Source organism: Rhinolophus sinicus, chromosome 11, assembly GCF_057876585.1.
Source record: "Rhinolophus sinicus isolate RSI-liver-muscle chromosome 11, RSI-T2T, whole genome shotgun sequence".
NCBI lineage: Eukaryota > Metazoa > Chordata > Mammalia > Chiroptera > Rhinolophidae > Rhinolophus > Rhinolophus sinicus.
The window spans coordinates 14,117,192-14,136,160 of record NC_142511.1 but is presented as its reverse complement, the minus strand read 5'-3'; the positions used below and the strand labels follow the sequence as shown (position 1 = coordinate 14,136,160).

Below are 18,969 nucleotides of genomic sequence, written 5' to 3'. Positions count from 1 at the left end.
CATTCTTTTCAGTTACCTCTTTTTAACATAAGTTTGCCTGCATCAGAAGTGACCTAAAAACATCTGGGTCATTTATATGATCTATACAGGTAAGTTGACTCATTGCCTCTGTTTAGTAAACGTGTCCTAATAAGTTACAGAAAAGTAATTACCAGGGTTTCAGAGGGAAACTACAGAAGGAAAAAAACTGCCAATCTCACAGCATTTTAAATCATGGAAATATTAAAGTGTTCTGTGCCAGTACATTAACTGTCAGCTAAATCAACTGTTTCTCCTGCTTCCTTAGATAGCATCGGAATAAAGGTCTTCATTTTTATTCATGAATATTTATAAGTTCTTTCCCAGGCACTCTGGCATGTATTAGTATACTAGGGACAAAATCTGGCCTACAGTAAAATAGGAAGAAAAAAAATCTATACAGAAATACATATGATAGAAAGGGGGAAATAATCCAAAAGAGAGGTGAAGAAAATTTGCAGTAGAAAGGTAGGGGAAAAAAGAGAGCATTTTAGATAGAAAAAAATCAGAAAAGGCTTGATGAAAGTTTTGCCATTTGAGCTGTAGGAGACAGTTGTAAGTCAGATGGAAAGGAAGGGAATTCTAGGAGAAGGAACAGTCTAAGCAAAAGCATAGGTCAAGGGAATACCGTAGGAGAGAGGGTAAGAGACAGTACAAAATTATATTTGCTAGAGTGTAAAGGCAAGTGATGGAAGAAAACTGGAAAGATTGGTTGGGACTCAGTTGATGGTTCTTGAATACCATGCATGCTAAGGTCAAATAATGGATGGCGAGTTCTCCATACTTGGGATAAAAACTGTTATGTGAAACATTCAAAAACCATCATTAATTCTACTGATAGAGCAGACATTTCCCAGATAGTAGAGAGTAGGGAGATAGCACCAGGATATACCACCTAATCTCAGACATTTCTCTTCTTGAGAAAGCACACATGTAAAACATTATCATTCATTCGCCATCCAAAAGGAGATCCAAAGTCAGCAGTAATATTTGTGTCAGTAGTTTCAGCTCAGTTTCCTTCACATCAAACTGATCCATTATTGCAGTATTTCATATAGGAGCAAATATGTTTATTATCTTTAAGTTGCACTGTAACTCTTATCCTTTGTTTAGTTACCACTAATTGTACTCTACAAATGGTGTAACATCAGAACTAGAATCATTTTTGGTGAGACTACAGATAAATTTCAGATAACATGATAATAGATAACTGTCTTTTTATTGTTTTCTTAATTATAGGAGACTGAGCTTAGAGACGTGTCTAAACAGAGTTCTCCCATCACCTCATCCTCTTACTGTCTCCTCTTCACTCACAGACTAATCCTCAGTGCTTCTCCATTCTAATTATCAATTAAAATGTGCTTAGTTCCTATTAAGTATCAGGAAACATGGCCAAGAGTAGACACCCAGTAACTGTTTAATGAATGGATGGCTGAATGAGTAGGTGTGGCAGTCACGAGGCAAAACAACAGACATGCTCATATCCCTCTTCTAGGCAAGAGTTTAATAGAGGAAACACCGCTGGTAGCAATCCAAATCACCTTTACAAGGGGTTCAAACACTTCACAATAAATTGCAAATAACAAAGAAGAATGGCGTCACTTGTATACATTTCACAATCAATGACTTAATGTTCTAGTCAGAAAGCAACAACGAATTGTCTTAACAGACTTGCTAGCCCAGGATATCGCTTAGGTCATGCTTAGAGTGATGGAGGGAAAAGGTGACTCCAAACTTCTTATTCTCCTTCCCACTGTGGTCCCAGGAAGTCACACTCAACACTCATCGTATCTTGGGCAAGTTGGTCAAAATGATTATCACATCAAATTTGGCCACGTTTATTTAAAATATAGCAGCAAAACACAGGCTGAGAGTTCTGTGAATAAAGAACTGCTATTCTAAGGTTTGAATAGAGTTACCATGGAAACTTTCATCCTTTCAACTGGGAAAGTTAATATAGATATTCTTTAAAAAACAAAATCTGGCATGCAAAAATAGTACTTTCAAATTCTACGGCATAATTCCTCCACGTACGTTCACAGCAGCTCTGTAAGTTGAATCATGAGCCCATTCGTCCCATGTCTTATGTAGGGAAGCCAAGACAAAAAAAAGAGTACATGATACAAGGGGTATCTGCATTTGAGTTGCTCCAGAAGGATCCTAGAACCAGTTGTTTATCTGGGAGGTGGGAAAGATGCAAATGGAGGCAGGAAAGTGACACAGGGAAAGGAACGCAGCCAATTAAGGGTGTGCTTTTAAATCCTGCTTCCATTGTGGACAACTGGAGTTTATAACTGCCGGGGCTGAACACTGTTTCCTACGGGGTTAATTCTCCAGGAGAACAGCCTTTGCTTGTTCTGGAAAAAAACCTCTCAGGCTCAGAAATGCAGATACTAGAGTTGGCAGTAGGCCAGAGCACACTGAAAAGTCCGAGAAGGGCAAGTGACTCAGAATATCCACTTTATGGGTCACACGTGCAATTTGCAGCTAAACTAGATCTGAGACCTATGGTATCTTGAATTTGGGGTATATGCTCTTTCCTCCATATTGCCAAAATACAATGCTTTTGGAGAGTGATCATACACTACTTAATGTAAATCTAGGATACAAATACATTTGTGTTCGAGTGAAAATGAATGTAGAGCCACCAAATAATAATAGATAGCAGTACTTCAGTGCTTACTTTGTAACAGGAACTATGCCAAGTGTCTTCTTTATATCATATTAATTTACTCCTCAGCACAATTCTATAAAGCAAAGGACTGTTCTTCCATCCCTATATCACAGAGACGGAAAGCCAGGCACAGAGAAGCTACACTCCCGAGGCAATATGGCTTTTAAGTGGTGGTGTTGAGATTCCAACCCAGGCACTTCCTCACCTAGGTCCCTAATGATTATTCTTTATTAGCTCCATTTCTGATTGCTCTAGAGACAGGATGTGAATAATGCAATCAGTCTTCAGGTTTGATGATAGGAAAACTCTCCGAGAACTTTAAGTGTATTTTGTGGTGGTATTGCTTTTCCTAGTCTTTAAAACAATGCTATCAAATTCATATGATCAAGAGATCTACAAATGCACTATGTATTTGCTTCTTAGTAAAAGCACTCTCCATGATTGCAAAAGAAGATATAAGTAAACTTATTGTACACACTTTATAGAACATGCCAACATCAACATAAAATAATAAACAGACATTGTAAAATAACAGTACCTTCACTGTCCACATTCCAGCCTCTGGCTCTTTAACATTCACCACCTTGGCAGAGTTATGGATATTTAATAGCTCATTCAGGCCAAATCCCTTTTTAATCAGCTTTCCTGAAAGACACATATACAGGTAACAAGCATAATCTTTCTTTCGGCTATGTACATTAGGTGTATACATTTCCAGTATGAATTACTTGATGGACATTTGTTTTTATAGCTCAAGACACAATTTTATTTACATCTAAACAATATGTAATTGTAGGCTTTCTGGACATTGGACCTGAAGTAAGATTCCCATTTGCTATGCTGATTTAGTCTTAAAATGAGGACAATTGGCAGACTATAATCATAATTTCAAAGTCATCCTAGATAACAATGATTGTGGCTACCGAAAAGTTATATGCAATCACTAGAGACATTTAGATTTAAAACATGACAAAACAGTAAACCAGAATAAACGTCTTTTTGGAGATCCCTCTAGGTATTATAACACAAGAGCCCTGCAATATCTTTGCACAAAATGCAAAAACTTTAATCAGCTTTGCATGAAACACAGGAGAAGGATTTTATTGTCATAGGAATAATTAAAGGAGTCAGTGCAATGAAGTAGCACGACACCATCTCCTACTAACCTGAGATTTATCTGAAGTATCTAACAGTTGGAACTTAGAAAGGAAGGAAAGCACATTTGGCATTCAGCCATACTTCACTTACTCACTTCACTCTTGGCTCTCCCGTGGACTACATTTGCAGTTGTAATGAACAAATCAATTATAAGAATCCTATGTTCACATCAAAAGCTCTATCATCATTGTGAATTACTTTTTAAATACCAATGTCGATGTCAATGACTTTTGAAAGTAGTAGCAACATCACACATGGGGTAGAGGGACTTTTAAGTATCCAAGTGATAAAAAACACAAATCTTTCCTGGGAGCACGGATGTTATTAGAGTGGAATGCTACCTCAAGAGACAAACCAATTGATAAGGCCAGACCTGCAGAGTCTCGAAAAAGAGGGTTTGCTTGTTTTATAAATTTCAATTTGATTGCTAGTGCAGACATGGTCTTTGAGGACAATTCCACATGTTGTTTTCTTCTGGTATCAGTTATTTTTTAAGACTCAAATAAGGTAAGAAAGTTATTAGTCCTTCCTCATTTATAAATATTCACAGATAGGTTTAAAATGTATCATGTACTAAAGCCACAATGGAAATAAAAATGTTTTATAAATATCAATAGGCAAAAATATTTCTAAATGCAAATTATTAGGGAAAATAAGGTTTCTGTCTTTATTAGATTACTTTTCAATGTAAGTCTTATTGTGATATTCAACCAGAAATGGCATCAGACTAAATCTTAGGGTTTTAACATGTAAAGTGAGGATGCAATGTACATTAAAACATCATTCTAGTAAGACTATAACTTGTTTTTTAACAACTGTCTTCTGTAAAATTAAACTTTATCAAGAAGATGATACAGTAAAAATTTACAGTTATTTTAAAAGGAATTTTTTCAGGTGATTCATTTAAAAATAACATAAAGGACTGAATTTTACAGAATAGGTTACTGTGAAATATTTCTTTATACGTAGTATATTAGGAAAATATCATTTCAAGTTCAATTTAAACATTTGGGGGTGATAGTTTAGTACAAATAAGTTACTAAATCTTATCTGTTTAAATTATTAGGAGTCTTAGCTTTTTGAATCTCATTTAATTCAACAATATTTATGAGTAAGAACATTAGTTTTATATTTTAAACACATTGCCTGGTCAATTTTGAATTCATTCATAAAGTTAGCTTTCACTGGACATGAATAAGTGTGGAAAAAAATATTTTACCTTTCATAGTTTTTGTATTTTATTATATGATGTTCGGTATATCTTACCTAAAGGATTGCGAATTTCAATTATTGGAGAAGGGCCACTCAGAGACACGGCAACCTCTTTTAGGCTGGGGTCAAAAGGAATTTTCCATATGTTTACAGCCTGTTCCAAATGATCTGTTGATAAGAGGTGAACTTTGGAGGCCTGCACTGCTTCCTCTACCCATTTTAACACCTATAAGAGAAAGAGAAGAGTGAGTGATATCAGAAACATTTACAGTTTTATACCACAGCGACTTCCAGGGGCAGTAGTTGCCTTTGGTTAATTACATAACTCAGACACTTCCTGTACTGGTGTGAAGTTCATTTCCATCACAGTGAAGTTAAAGTATTTCTTACATCCAGTTACTGTAGTAGACTCAGTAAAACGCTAGTTTCACCCATGCTCAAATTTCAAGTTTTCTACCTTGGAATAATATATTTAAAATGAGATTATAGTGTCCAAAAACCAGTTAAGTCAAACATGCAGAGATATTACTGACAGTTTTATATTTCTCAAGAGAAATTAAAAGAACCTACGAAAAAAATGGCATTGCCAATATTCTGAGATCGCTTTTCCCTCCATTCTTTCCTTCTGGATTTCTTTCAAGGTCCAATTTATAAAAAATAATTAGCAAATTATCAAATCCCATTTCAATATATTGGGTATATAAATTACTGTACTATATATATTGTAATTATATACTGGATATTGTAATATACAGTAGTATATTATTGCAAAACAAGTGCAATGACAGCAAAATATTCTTTTTTTTAAATAAACAAGTACCAAAACTAATAGAAAAAGTAACCATTATATTCTAGAAAAATACAAAAACACTTCCAGTTAGAGTCAATTTAAGTAGTGTATTCTTGAAAGTAGTCTTTTGGGAAATATTAAGAAATTGGGTTATAAAAGGGTGTTAATGCTTCACTGTGAACAAGGAACAATTTCAATTCACTGAAGTGTTTTGCAACAACTACAATTCCTCATTCAATAAATAGTGCATGTCTGAACAGGTACTGCTTAGCTGAACTTACTATAGCTAATTCTCTATCATGATAATCTTTAATCCACCTCAGGTCTTTCTCTGGTTTATATATTCTTCAAGATTATATCCTGTGAACAATTTCGCTTGAAATTACACATAAAACACTGAACAGAGCTGGCTATTGAGCTACCGCCAAGCTATTCACAATACACAAAACCACTTTTTAAATTTCAGTAGTGGTAGTCACAAATCAATTAACCAAACCACCAATACTATGCAATAACTCCATTCTCTATAAAAAGCAATCCTTTTTCTGTCCTCAAAGATGAGGAAAGTGGCAAAGACGTATCATATAACTAATAATGTGAGACAATTATGTTCATTCATAAAATAACTGTTTATAGTTCAAGGTACTCTTCCTGGTATTGCGTAAGTATTGATGAGCATATTTTTAGTCTCAATATTTGGTAACGAGTGTTCTCTGAATTAGCAGTATTTACTAAGGTTTTTGCTCATATTATACATTATTTATTTTTAATAAATCTTCCTGCTTTTCTTCCAGGGTCAAGAACCATATCTCCTTCATCGTTGTATAGTCAAAACCAAGTGGCATGCTTTACCCATGATAAAGGTGACATATAAATAGTGTCCATGAAGTTGGTCATAATAATGATAATAATTATGTCTTTGTAAATAAAAGAATAGCATGGGGATTCATGAAATGGGGAGCCCTTTTTGAAACAATGTATGTAAGGTGCCCAGCCCAGTACTTGTCACATAGTAGATATTCAAATGGTTTCTTCCGTTTCCAACTAAATTCCCTCCTCTTTCCCTAACTGAATATTTCAACAATAGCTTCATAGGCAGAGTGAAAAAAATGCATCCATGAAAGTCAGATAAGATTTCTGTAAATGAGCAAGGGAGGCAAAGTCATTCCAGGTAGAAGCGAGGGCTTGAGAATATACATCTCCAAATATGGGAACATGACTGAATCCAGCTGGCTACAGTTAAGTGTTCAGAAAAAGGAGAAGCAAAAGAGAAGCTTCTGTCAAGGACAGACTATGTGTGGCCACAAAGTCAGGCTGACATTTGGATTTTACTCTAAAGACTAGTGAAAAAGTACTGAAGGGATTAAGCAGAGTAGTGCAATAAAAGTGGTATTTAGAAAAAATGCAGTGGCATCATGAACGAATTTAACAGAAAAACCAAATCTGTGAATTACAGTTAATTACCCCATAAATCAAATGATATATTTCCTCAAATTCTAACCTTGTAAAGCACCTGGAATTTTACATATGAAATAAAGCATATATCAACATAATTGTCTAAAGAAGCAGATGCCGTATTTTGGAAAAAGGACTTTTAAGTGACATATCCTGCTTGAACTAAAACGTATGGCTCATCAAATCTATCCATATGGCTACAAAAATCAGACTTGTAACTAACATTTGACCATAAACTGAGCATGTATTTTAATAATCAGACTGTTGACATTTTTATGTCTTATACATAGAACATGGCTGCCTAACTCAAGGAAATGGAAAGGACTGACTTATTGTCTGAGAAAGCATTTGATAAATTTGACTTATAATAAATAACTTTGAGGGTAATATCTGCTGTACAGACTAAAGAGGGCAAAGGACAAGAGAAATTGGACGAAGGGACAGAACATTTGTTTTAAGGGTAAGACACATAACGGGGCCATAAATCTCAATTGAAAAGGAGAAAAATAATTAGAAAACAAGAATTGTATAGTATCTCAACTTTAACAATGAAATTCAGTAGTGATAGGTAGAAATGGAAGTAAAATCATTTTTTATACATCCTTCTTTAAAAGTATAATATATCTCTGGATGCCTTCTCAAATCTATCTGTCCTTAAAACCCACGGTAAAGAAGTTATGATATATCACTGGAAGTCTATCCTGTTGTCTATTAGCTATGCATGGAAATCACTATATCTAGGCAATCTTATGAAAATGGAAGCCTTTCTAATTTAGTTGCATTTTCATTGGGAAAGTGTGACCAAATTGTAAGGAATATAAGCAGGCTTTGATTTGCTCTTAATACCATTTCCAATTCATCAACATTTATGAGGCTTTCACAAAGGGATTACCATGTATTATAATATTACTTGTTGGGAAAGATACAGAACAGATTTCTGTCAAGAGCCTCAAATCACTGTTTTATCCACTTATACGAAAAAATCAAATTGAAAACAGATGCAACCCATTTTATTAGAAAATACAGATATTGCCAACATATGGATAAAACTAGATCACCACAAACTGCAGAATCACCATAAGTGAGGTTTCTGGTCTCTCATGTTGCCACATATATGAAAAAAACCTTTACTTGTCTAACTATGAGAAATGTCCTCATAAGATTAGAAATTATCTTTTATTATAATGTCAAATGGAAAAAACTAGAATAAAGTGAGAGTCTTTGGATTGGTCTATTTTTACTAACACAAAAACTATTTCAAACAACTAGGGAACCATTAATTATACATTAAAAGTTTTAATATATAAGTGGTGTTCTGGTGATTTGTAGCAGTTTATACTATTTCAAAGGGCACTGAGACAATCTAATCCAGGTTCCTTATTCTATAGATGAGGAAACTGATATTTGAAAGAGTTCTTGTACCTTTTAAATATTTAATCTGACTGATTCTGGCTCAATACTTAATTTTTATATAAGCTTCTGTGTTCCTAAAGATATTCTCTTAGTTTAAATATTTTGCATCCGATGTAATAATCAATACTTATAAATACATTCATATGTATATTCCACTCTGGAATGAGATGCAAATATTCTTTCTAAGCATTAATTACATTATTAAATAAAAATACATTGTGTATTATAAAACAGAATAGTATTAAATAGAAGTGGAAGCGAATTGTACACTTGAAACCTATGGAATTTTACTAACCAATGTCACCCCGATAAATTTAATAAATATTAAAAATATATACAAAAAAAAGAAAAAAGAAAGAAATGGAAGTTAAGTCAATTTTTGAAGGTGATAGAACCTGGAAGAACAGCTTTGTTTGGAAGAAAAATTTTTTTTAATTGAGATGTAATTGACATATAACATTAGTTTCAGGTATACAAAATAATGATTCAATAACTGTATATATTGCCAAATGATCACCACAATAAAACTAGTTAACATCTATACAAGATATGGAAACAACCGAATTGTCCTTCGATAGATGATTAGATAAAGAAGATGTGGTACATATATATAATGGAATACTACTCAGCCATAAGATGAAATATTGCCATTTGCGGCAACATGGATGGATCTTGAGAATATCATGCTAAGTTAAATAAGTCAGATGGAAAAAGTCGAGAATCACATGATTTCATTCATATGTGGAATATAAAATGAAAGTAACAAATGAAAAAAACAAACAAACAAACAAAATCTCATAGACACAGACAACAGTATAATGGTTACCACAGGGAAAGTGGAGAGGGAGAGAGGTAGAAAAGGGTAAAAGGGGTCAATCATATGCTGATAGGAGGAGATTTGACTTTGGGTGGTGAACACACAATGTACTAGACAAAAGATGTTCTACAAAATTGTACACTTGAAACCAATATATAATAATTTTATTAACCAATGTGACCCCAATAAATTTAATACCGTGTTTCCCCGAAAATAAGACCTAGCCGGACCATCAGCTCTAACGCGTATTTCCGAGCAAAAATTTATATAAGACCCGGTCTTATATAATATATAATATTATATAAGACCGGGTATTATATTACATTACATTACGTTACATTACATTACATTACATTACATTATATTATATTATAGACCTGGTCTTACATTAAAATAAGACCAGGTCTTATATTAATTTTTGCTCCAAAAGACTCATTAGAGCTGATGGTCTGGATAGGTCTTATTTTCAGGGAAACATGGTAATTAAAGGAAAAAAACACATGAGGGCGCATATATATTTTTGAGTTAGTGTTGTGTGTTTTTTTCTTCATATAATACCCAGAAGTGGAATTGCTGGATTATATGGTAGTTTTATTTTTAATTTTCTGAGGAACCCCCATACTGTTTTCCATAGAGGCTGCACCAATTTACATTCCTATTATAAGGGTTCCCTCTTCTCCACATCCTTGCCAACACTTGTTATTTCTTGTCTTTTATGACAATAACCCATCTAACAGGTATGAGGTGATATTTCATTCTGGTGTTCATTTGTATTTCCCTGATGATTAGTGACGTTGAGCACATTCTCATATACCTTTGGGTCAGGAAAATGTCTATTCAGATCCTCTGCCCAATTTTTAATCATTTGTTTGTTTGCTATGGAGTTGTATGAATTCTTCATATATTTTGGGAATTTAACCTCATGTCAGATTTGCAACTATTTTCTTCCATTCGGTATGTTGCCTTTCCATTTTGTTGATGGTTTCCTTTGCTGTGCAGAAGCCTCTTAGTTTGAAAATAAGTAACCCAACTTGTTTATTTTTGTTTTTGATGCTTCTGCTTTTGGGGTCAAAGCCAAAAAATCACCACCAAGACTGATATCAAGGAGCTTACCACCTAGTATGTTCTTTTCTAGGAGTTTGATGGTTTCAGGACTTATGTTCAAGTCTTTAACCCATTCTGAGTTAGTTTTTGTGCATGATGTAAGATAGTGGCTTAGTTTCATTCTTCTGCATGTGGCAGGCCACTTCTCCCAATACCACTTATTGAAGAGATTGTCCTTTCCCTCCTTTCTCGTAAATTAACTGGCCAATATATGTGTACATTTGTCTCTGGGCTCTCCATTCTGTTCCATTGATCTGTCTGTTTTTATGCCAATGCCATATATATTTGTATATATATATTTGTATATATGTATGTGTGTATATATATATACATATATATATACACACATACATATATATATATATATATTATATATATATATATATAGATGACTTCAGCTTTACAATATAGTTTAAAATCAGGGTGCATGATGCCTCCAGCTTTGTTCTTCTATCTCAAGATTGTTATGGGTATTGGGAGTCTTGTGGACCATACAAATTTTATAATTGTTCTATTTCTGTGAAAAGATTCATTGAAATTTTAATAAGGATTATATTGAAATTTTAATTTGGGTAGTAAGGACATTTTAATAATATTAATTCTTCCAAACATGAGCAGGGACTATCTTTGCATTTATTTGTAATTTCTTTCATCAATGTATAATAGTTTTTAGTGTACAGGTCTTTCATCTCCTTGGTTAAATTTATTTCTAGGTATTTTGTTCTTTTGGTGCAATTTTGAAGGACATTTTAAATGTAATGTATTATATCCAAATGAATTTCCCCAGAATATCCTTTGTCCTTTTGGTGGGAAATAGAAATATGGTAAGGTGTTAGACACAATTAGTAATTATGCATATATTTGTAACTTGTTTTTTTTTTTTGTTTAATAAGTAATGGCATGCAAAACATAATGATTTGATTAGCTGTACATTTTATCACTAGTTGGGCAGTCAAGAATTAAATCATATAAAAATATTAAAGCCTTTAAATCTATATTGTATTTGATGTGAAAGACTTGCTATGTTTCCAGAACAACATCTATTGGCAAGCCCTACATGATAGCAGAGACAGACTTCACTCAACTCTGATCTGACTAAGAGATCTCCTTTGGATAGCAAGGAGAGCCTTTCCCCTCAGGTTCAAGTTCATTGCTACCCTGTAGTATAGCATAGAGCCCATAATTCAGAATCTGCTTAGAAGTCACTAAGTATTTACTGAGCACCTACTGAATATAAAGGATAGTACCTGATGTTATGAAGAATACCAAAGAAACAGAAACACATTTCCCACCTTATAAGACATGACAATCTAGTAGGAGAAATGGGACAGACATTAAAAACAAATTAACTAGTTTTTACCTTCACATAATAAATAAGCAAGATCAGAATACAAATGTTCAATTTATAGTACTAAACACTGATGCACTTTTCTACTCAAAAAAATTTAATGATTTCCAGTTATATCCAGGATAAAGCCCAAGCCAAGAGCATACTAAGGGGTGCAATGTGAGCCATAATAAAACTGATTAAAAGTTGGTCTGCTTTTTAATATCATTATGTCTTAGTAATCTTAAACAATATCAGTCCAAGCATCCTTCTTGAACTCTTTTGTTGGTCTAAAGTCTAAATAATTGCTCTTATTACTATTGTTTTAATAATACATGTAAGCTTCAAATTAGAACACTTTTATTACTTTCCCCTTAGAAATACTGCATTCTATAAAGCCATTAATTCAAAGAACTCCCAGTTACATTTCAGGTACCTAAACACATAAACTCTGTTACTCACTTTCATTTCAAGAGTAACTATGGAGTACTGTGATCCTACATAGCCCTATGTTTAGACAGTAGATTCAAGCTAACCTTTCATAGCTCAGAATTTACAAGACATTACATGTGTTAAAAGGATCACCCTAGCCTCAGTGTTGAAATCAGATTATAGAGGGTGCAAGGTCAGAAGCAAAGAGATCAGACAGGAAGCCACCGCCATAATCCAAAGAGGAGCTGTTGGTGACCTGGACCAGGGTTGTGGCAGTCGGGGAGTGAGAAATGGTCACTTCTGTGGATGTTTATGGCAGCCAGATTTGATAGGGATTACTGAAGACCAGTTGTGGAGGTCTGAAAACGATTCCACAGTTGCCATTAACGGAGACTGAGAAGACTGCAGAAAGAGTTGATTTAAAGGGATGATAGAATAAGGACAAGAATGTAGGATCTCAGCTTGGCCATGCTAAATTTGGGACATCTGTTAGCCATCCAGGTGGAAGCATGAAGGAAGCAGCCAGACATGAGGATTTGCAGTTCTGCTGAGAAGTCCAGGTTGGAGGTACACCAGAATTTAACATTATGAAGCTCCTCTGGCAGCCTCTCTCCACCAAGAATTTACACAGATGGGGAAATACAACATCCTGTGAAAATAAACTTAGATATCAATACATAATGGCTCAGAATAGAGCCTTGGAACAAGTCTCCCCTTGTCCTGCTTCCAGACAACCTTCAGATGATGACTTGTCCCCCTTTTATGTGTGGCTGTAGGGAGAGAATGCACTATGTTGATATGAATGTTCTAGACTTAACGGCAATTAGATTTCTCATCATCGGCAAAGGAGTTGGCACTCTGATTTTATTCAGCCAGCGCTGTGAGCATGGTTAATAAGAGTCTATTCCTGAGAATGGGTCCACTCTTTGAGCACTGACAAAACCAGTTTCAGTTTGCACGTCTTAGCAAATCCACCAGACGGTCACACTTTGAGGTCTCTTGAGAAGATCTTCCACTGATAATATCCATTCGTATTACTCTTTGTGTACCTCATATCTACTTAATTTGGAATATTCCAGAGTGAGTTTTTCCAATAGTAAGTGTTCATAAACAACTGTGGCTGGCAAGTCACTGTACAGACCACCAATGCTCGTGCTGAAGGAATGCAAAATAAGAAATAATTTATGTTGTAAGGTCTTTTTTAAAAAAAAATATTTCTGATGGGACTAAAATTTTACCTAGTTCATATGAGAAAATGGGCTGCAAGAGGGGTTAGAAATTGGAAGGGCATTAGAAAATTTGGGTTAAATGGGGATACTACAGAGGACTGATGAGAAAAGTGACCCTCAACTTCAACTCTATGCGCACCTAAAACTTGGGTAAAACTACCACACTTTCAACATGATGAAAGTTCTCTAATGTGCAACAGCTGAAAAAATAAAAGCATACTTCAGACATTTTTGAAGGGTGAAATCATTTCTGCTAGCTATTTTAAAGTGTTAAAGCGTGTTTTATTAATTAATCTTCATAAATTTCTTGTGTCACAACTTCAGTGTGTTACAAATGATAGAGGAAATTTAGCTTGCCAAAAAATACTCATTATTTAAAATAATAAAAATATAAAAGATTGACTTTTATACATTAGATCCTCAGACCTCACTCATCTTATAGCTGAAAGTTTGTCCCCTTTTACCAGCTTCTCCATATTTTCCTCACTCCCCCTTCCAACCCTTGGCAACCACTGTTTTACTCTGAGTTTGACTTTTTTATTTTTTAATTCAATCTATAAATGGTACCATGCTGATAACATTGTACTGCATAACTGAAATTTGCTGAGTAGAACTTAAATGTTCTCACCAAAAAATAACAATCATTCTTAAAAAGATAAATATATGAAGTGATGGATGTGATAAATAGATGGGGAAATCCTTTCACAGTATATACATGTATCAAATCATCACAATGTAAACGTTAAACATCTTACAATTTTATTTGTCAATCATGCCCCACTAAAGCTGAAAAAACAAAAATAAAAAGATTGACTTTTTCATTCGTATCTTTAAGGTCTTTTTTGTTTGCTTGTATTTTTTTGTTTATTTGATGTTTTCTTTTCCTCTACTAAATATCTATTTTAAAATGGAAAAATCTCAGTGAATTCCATTGTCCCATTAAAACTCTTCCTAGTTATGAAAGGAAATGGAGTTGTAAAAATACATCAAGTACATAAATACATACATTCATACACATACATACATACATCTGTAGATACATATATACACGCATGTATGCCTACATACATAGACTAGTTAGAATCTCACTCTTGGGGACACTAAAATCACAATGAATTTCAATCTTTACTCAAGGCTCTTTATGAGTAACAAAAACAGCCCCTAGTTAAGGAGGTACTTGAGCACCACCAAAGTTAGCTTCTTTGGTTAAATATACAATCTCCCTCAGTATCCACAGGGGATTGGTTCCAGGTTCTCCCAGCAGATACCAAAATCCATTGATGCTCAAGTCCCTTCTATAAAATGACATAGTACCTGCATATAACCTATGCATATCCTCGTGTATACTATAAATCATCTCTAGATTACTTATAATACCTAGTACAATGTAAATGCGATGTAAATAGTTGTCATACCATACTATTTAGGGAATAATGACAAGAAAAAAAAAAAAACTGTGTATGTTCGGTACAGACACAACCAGAGTAGACCTAATTATATCATCAGCAACAATATAGCTTTTTGGGGAATATTTTTATTCCGTAGTTGGCTGAATCTGCAGATGTAACTTCCATGTACAGAGGGTCAACTGTATACTAGGCAGATTTTTTTATATGTGTACAGTACACCGGAGGAGGATGCATAACACAGTTTGGCTGTATTCTTAAAAGGATACAAGAGGGAGTTTTAAGAAACAACTTTACAGAGGAACTGTCTCTTCTATAGAAATGTACATCACTAATTTTTTGAAAAGGATCTGAACATCTTACTTAAAATAGATAAATTAAAGCATGAAATAATTCACACTACAAAGGAATTCTGCATTTCATAAATGGGCTACAGTCTCTTTTCAAGAGTTTGTTTATAGTCATTAAGTCATTAAGAGACTATGAAGCTAAAGTATTCCCCAGGACTAAAACAAAATTTAATTTATAATGACTAAGAAAAGTTAGATATTTATGTGTCCTGATCTGCCCCTACCCCCATTTTACTGGAAGGAAACTAAAATACAAGACTGCCTGTTTTACACAAAACATGTACAAATCCTTTAGAGCATATACCTAATGGAACTTAGCAAGATCTCTCCAACAGACCTCAAAATATAGACTACCTTCCCCAAAAGAATTTATTAGGATCTAAGATCTGGTTCTTAAATTCAGGAACCTAATTTCAACTGACATTAGGACAATTTGGGGTAGAACACTTAATTTATTTAAGGCACACACACATGCATTGAACCCCCAAACCTAATCATGTCAAGTAATACATTCACTAGGAGGAGGAATCAGAGCACTGATGACCACGTGACTTCCCTACCGGCTTCTGTGGCTTCTAGGAGCAGACTTAGGAATCCAAATCATAACTGCATGGTTGTTTTAATGGCTACCATATAAATAGCACTTACATGCTAAGCCCCATGCTAAGAACTTTACAAAATTTACCTCATCTAATCGTTTCCATATCCTGTAAGTATTTACATTTTAAAGTAAGTAACACATTGCTAGTAAGTATAAGTCTCAAAAAAAGAAAAAGGTATAGGTTTCCAAAACGCATGCTCTTAACCACTGTAAGATTATAATATAGAGTGAAATTCTTCGGGTGCCCATGACCCCTCATTCCTATCTTGGAAAGAAATCTTAGACTCCAACTGCCTCAGGGAAATAACAAAGAGAAAGAGAGAAAGAGAAAGGAAGAGAGAATGAGAGGAAGAGAGACGAGAGAGAAGGGGCAGGGGGTGGAGAAGGGAGAGAGAGAAAGGAGAGAGAAATACATGCAATAGATTTTGAGCTTCTGAGGTCCTACCTAGGTCCTAGTAATTTACAAGTGATTCAAGAGACTGCAGGCATAACTTTGACCATATGCAATTTTCAAATTATGTCCTGGTTTAAGATTACCCTCCCACCCCCACCAACACACACACACACACACACACACACACACACACACACAATGTAAATTCAGTGTCCTGTCACGTGCTTGTTGAGTTTGGGAAAATCGTAGAAGTGATTGAAATGAACAACAGCATTTGGTTGATTAACCTCATCAATGAGATGGGAAAATCTCATGGTCTATAGACTGCAATTCTCTTCTTCACTAATCAGAACCATACTCAGGACCAAATAGACCATAACTCAGCTGGCTAAGGTTCCCTCCCTTTTAGACAGAACCTGGGTGGGCATTGCAAACATTTTCCTTCATGATTTCACTGTCTCGGTGCTTCCATGTTGATTTGTACCCATTCTGATTGACACATTATTTAAATATTTTAAAACGTAGTCAAGTTACAGGCAAGTTTCACCTACCCCCAGGCCGTTCAGCCACTAAAAGGAGCCTTTTGTGTATCTCCGCACTGATTATGTGTTGATTTTAAAGTGAAGTGTTCAAGATATCATCATATTTTCCATATTTCCAAAGTAGCCTCCTAAGAACTAACAACATACTCAAAAACAAGGAGCTTTTGGAAGCATACATTCAAATGTCATGGACTAGAGCTTTAAGTGCATTCAAGGAGGACAGAAATGGGAGGATTTTAAAGATCCAGTTATTTCAGAGGTTCCACAAGGCAACGATGCTAGTATGAATGTGTGCTTCAGGCCACCGATGAGGAGCCATCAGTGTGGATGAAAATTATTGGGAAATGCTTAATAGAGGTGGTACAACTTCACAGCCTTTAAAATCTGGCACCATGTGCAAAAACCATAGCCACACTAACTCTTTCCAGATTCCCTCTCATCTTTAGAAAGAACCCTTTAATTTACAACAGCCTGGGTTTTACTGGTAACGTTACCAACCATATAGGTGAATATTCAGCATTCGACAAACATCTTCAGTCACCCTTTTAAATTACAGTAAAATGTTATTAACTCCCACAACTGTATCATCACTGCAGAGATGGCAGTTGGAAACAACTGTCCAGATCTTAGGCGGTCCTAAGTGGAAAAAAGTAAAGCAAGGATCCAAATTTGGGAAGTAAATGAAAGCAATGGTCTAAGTCCAACCCATCAGCATACCAACTGGTAATCTAGATGTCTGAAAAAGATGAGATGCAAAGTAAAGGTAACACAGAGGCAGAAGGAAGACATTTTCAATATTGAGGGGAGGGTGGGGGGTGTCAGGGGGCGGAGAAAGCAATGAAAGGAGACAAAGCATCTAACTCGTAGCCTATTAGGGTCTTTGGAGTAAATACTGTTTATATTTATTTCAAAGTTAATTATCACAGTTTATTAACAGCTGAAGAAAAAATGAAAGTGATTTATGGCCTGAAAGGGGATTTTGTATTAAGTCAATAAACATTTAAGTAAGTCATTCTGCCAAATAGTGGGTTCTGCACTAAGTACACATCAGTGAAAGGTATGTTTCCTGCCTATAATAGTTACAAGGCCAGATTCCAGATTCCAACAACATGCATTTGGAGCACACATGCATTTGGCATTTGCTATTATAAACTAAGATAACGTATCCTCTCTGTTTCACCTCTAGTAAGTCCATGTTTTTCGAGCAAGGTCTCTGATTGAAGACAATGAAGAAATGCCTCAGCAGAAGATAATGGAACACAAATGTTCCCCCAAATGACTCCTAGTCAGGGACAGACCCAGGTTCTGTGGGCCTAAGGCTTATACAATTTGGGGACCCTCTCAAAAAAAGAGAACGAAAAATTACAACGATAAAAGTAGGTACAAAAATAATTGTCTACAATAAAAAATGTTCACATACATTTCAAATTGTTAAAAGCCGACAAATACTGCAAATCCCACAAAATGTAGAAATTAATAACAATTTTGTTATTATTTACTAACTGACAAGAGTCTGTGATTCTTTTTCCCTTGGTTTTTTGGCTGCGTAATCTTTGAATATCTATTCCCATGACCAACAAAAAAAGTGTAATATTTTCTATAGAGAGAATAGAATTCAGTCTTTTCTCCAGTATCACTTATCAAATACATATATATATATATATATATATATATATATATATATATATATATATATATAAAAATTCTTATCTGGGATGCTTTAAAACTATCAACCTCATACACTGATATGCCAGGTGTTTATAGTATTGCTAAATCTACAGATCTAAAAAACAAGGCCAAATCACCCCAATGTCACTGGACACAATGTCACTGGCACATGTGTCAGAGGGGAAGTCAGAGTTGAAGGAGATAGCAGTCTTAACAAATCATTTTAGATATCTTACTTTTGCAAATTCCACTCTCTGGCCCTCAATTTTTAACTCTGTGAACACATTTCAGCTCACTTCCCAGAGACATGAAATGGATTCACACAAAATAAAGTCCCTGAGACTTAAGTTTCTTTACCTTCACTGTAATCCTGCCTCAT

The 18,969-nt window shown here is 34.7% G+C and overlaps 1 protein-coding gene across 6 annotated transcripts in view; it reads right to left on the bottom strand.

Moving 5' to 3' along the window:
* Positions 1-18,969, bottom strand: part of HMCN1 (hemicentin 1) — a 489,269-nt gene that overhangs the window by 242,079 nt on the left and 228,221 nt on the right. For all 6 annotated transcript variants that reach the window (XM_074322402.2, XM_088801634.1, XM_088801635.1 and 3 more), the window contains 2 exons: positions 5,117-5,288; positions 3,231-3,337 (listed from right to left, as the gene is read on the bottom strand). In XM_074322402.2, coding sequence (XP_074178503.2) covers positions 3,231-3,337; positions 5,117-5,288 — 279 coding nt within the window. The remainder of the gene's footprint in view (positions 1-3,230; positions 3,338-5,116; positions 5,289-18,969) is intronic.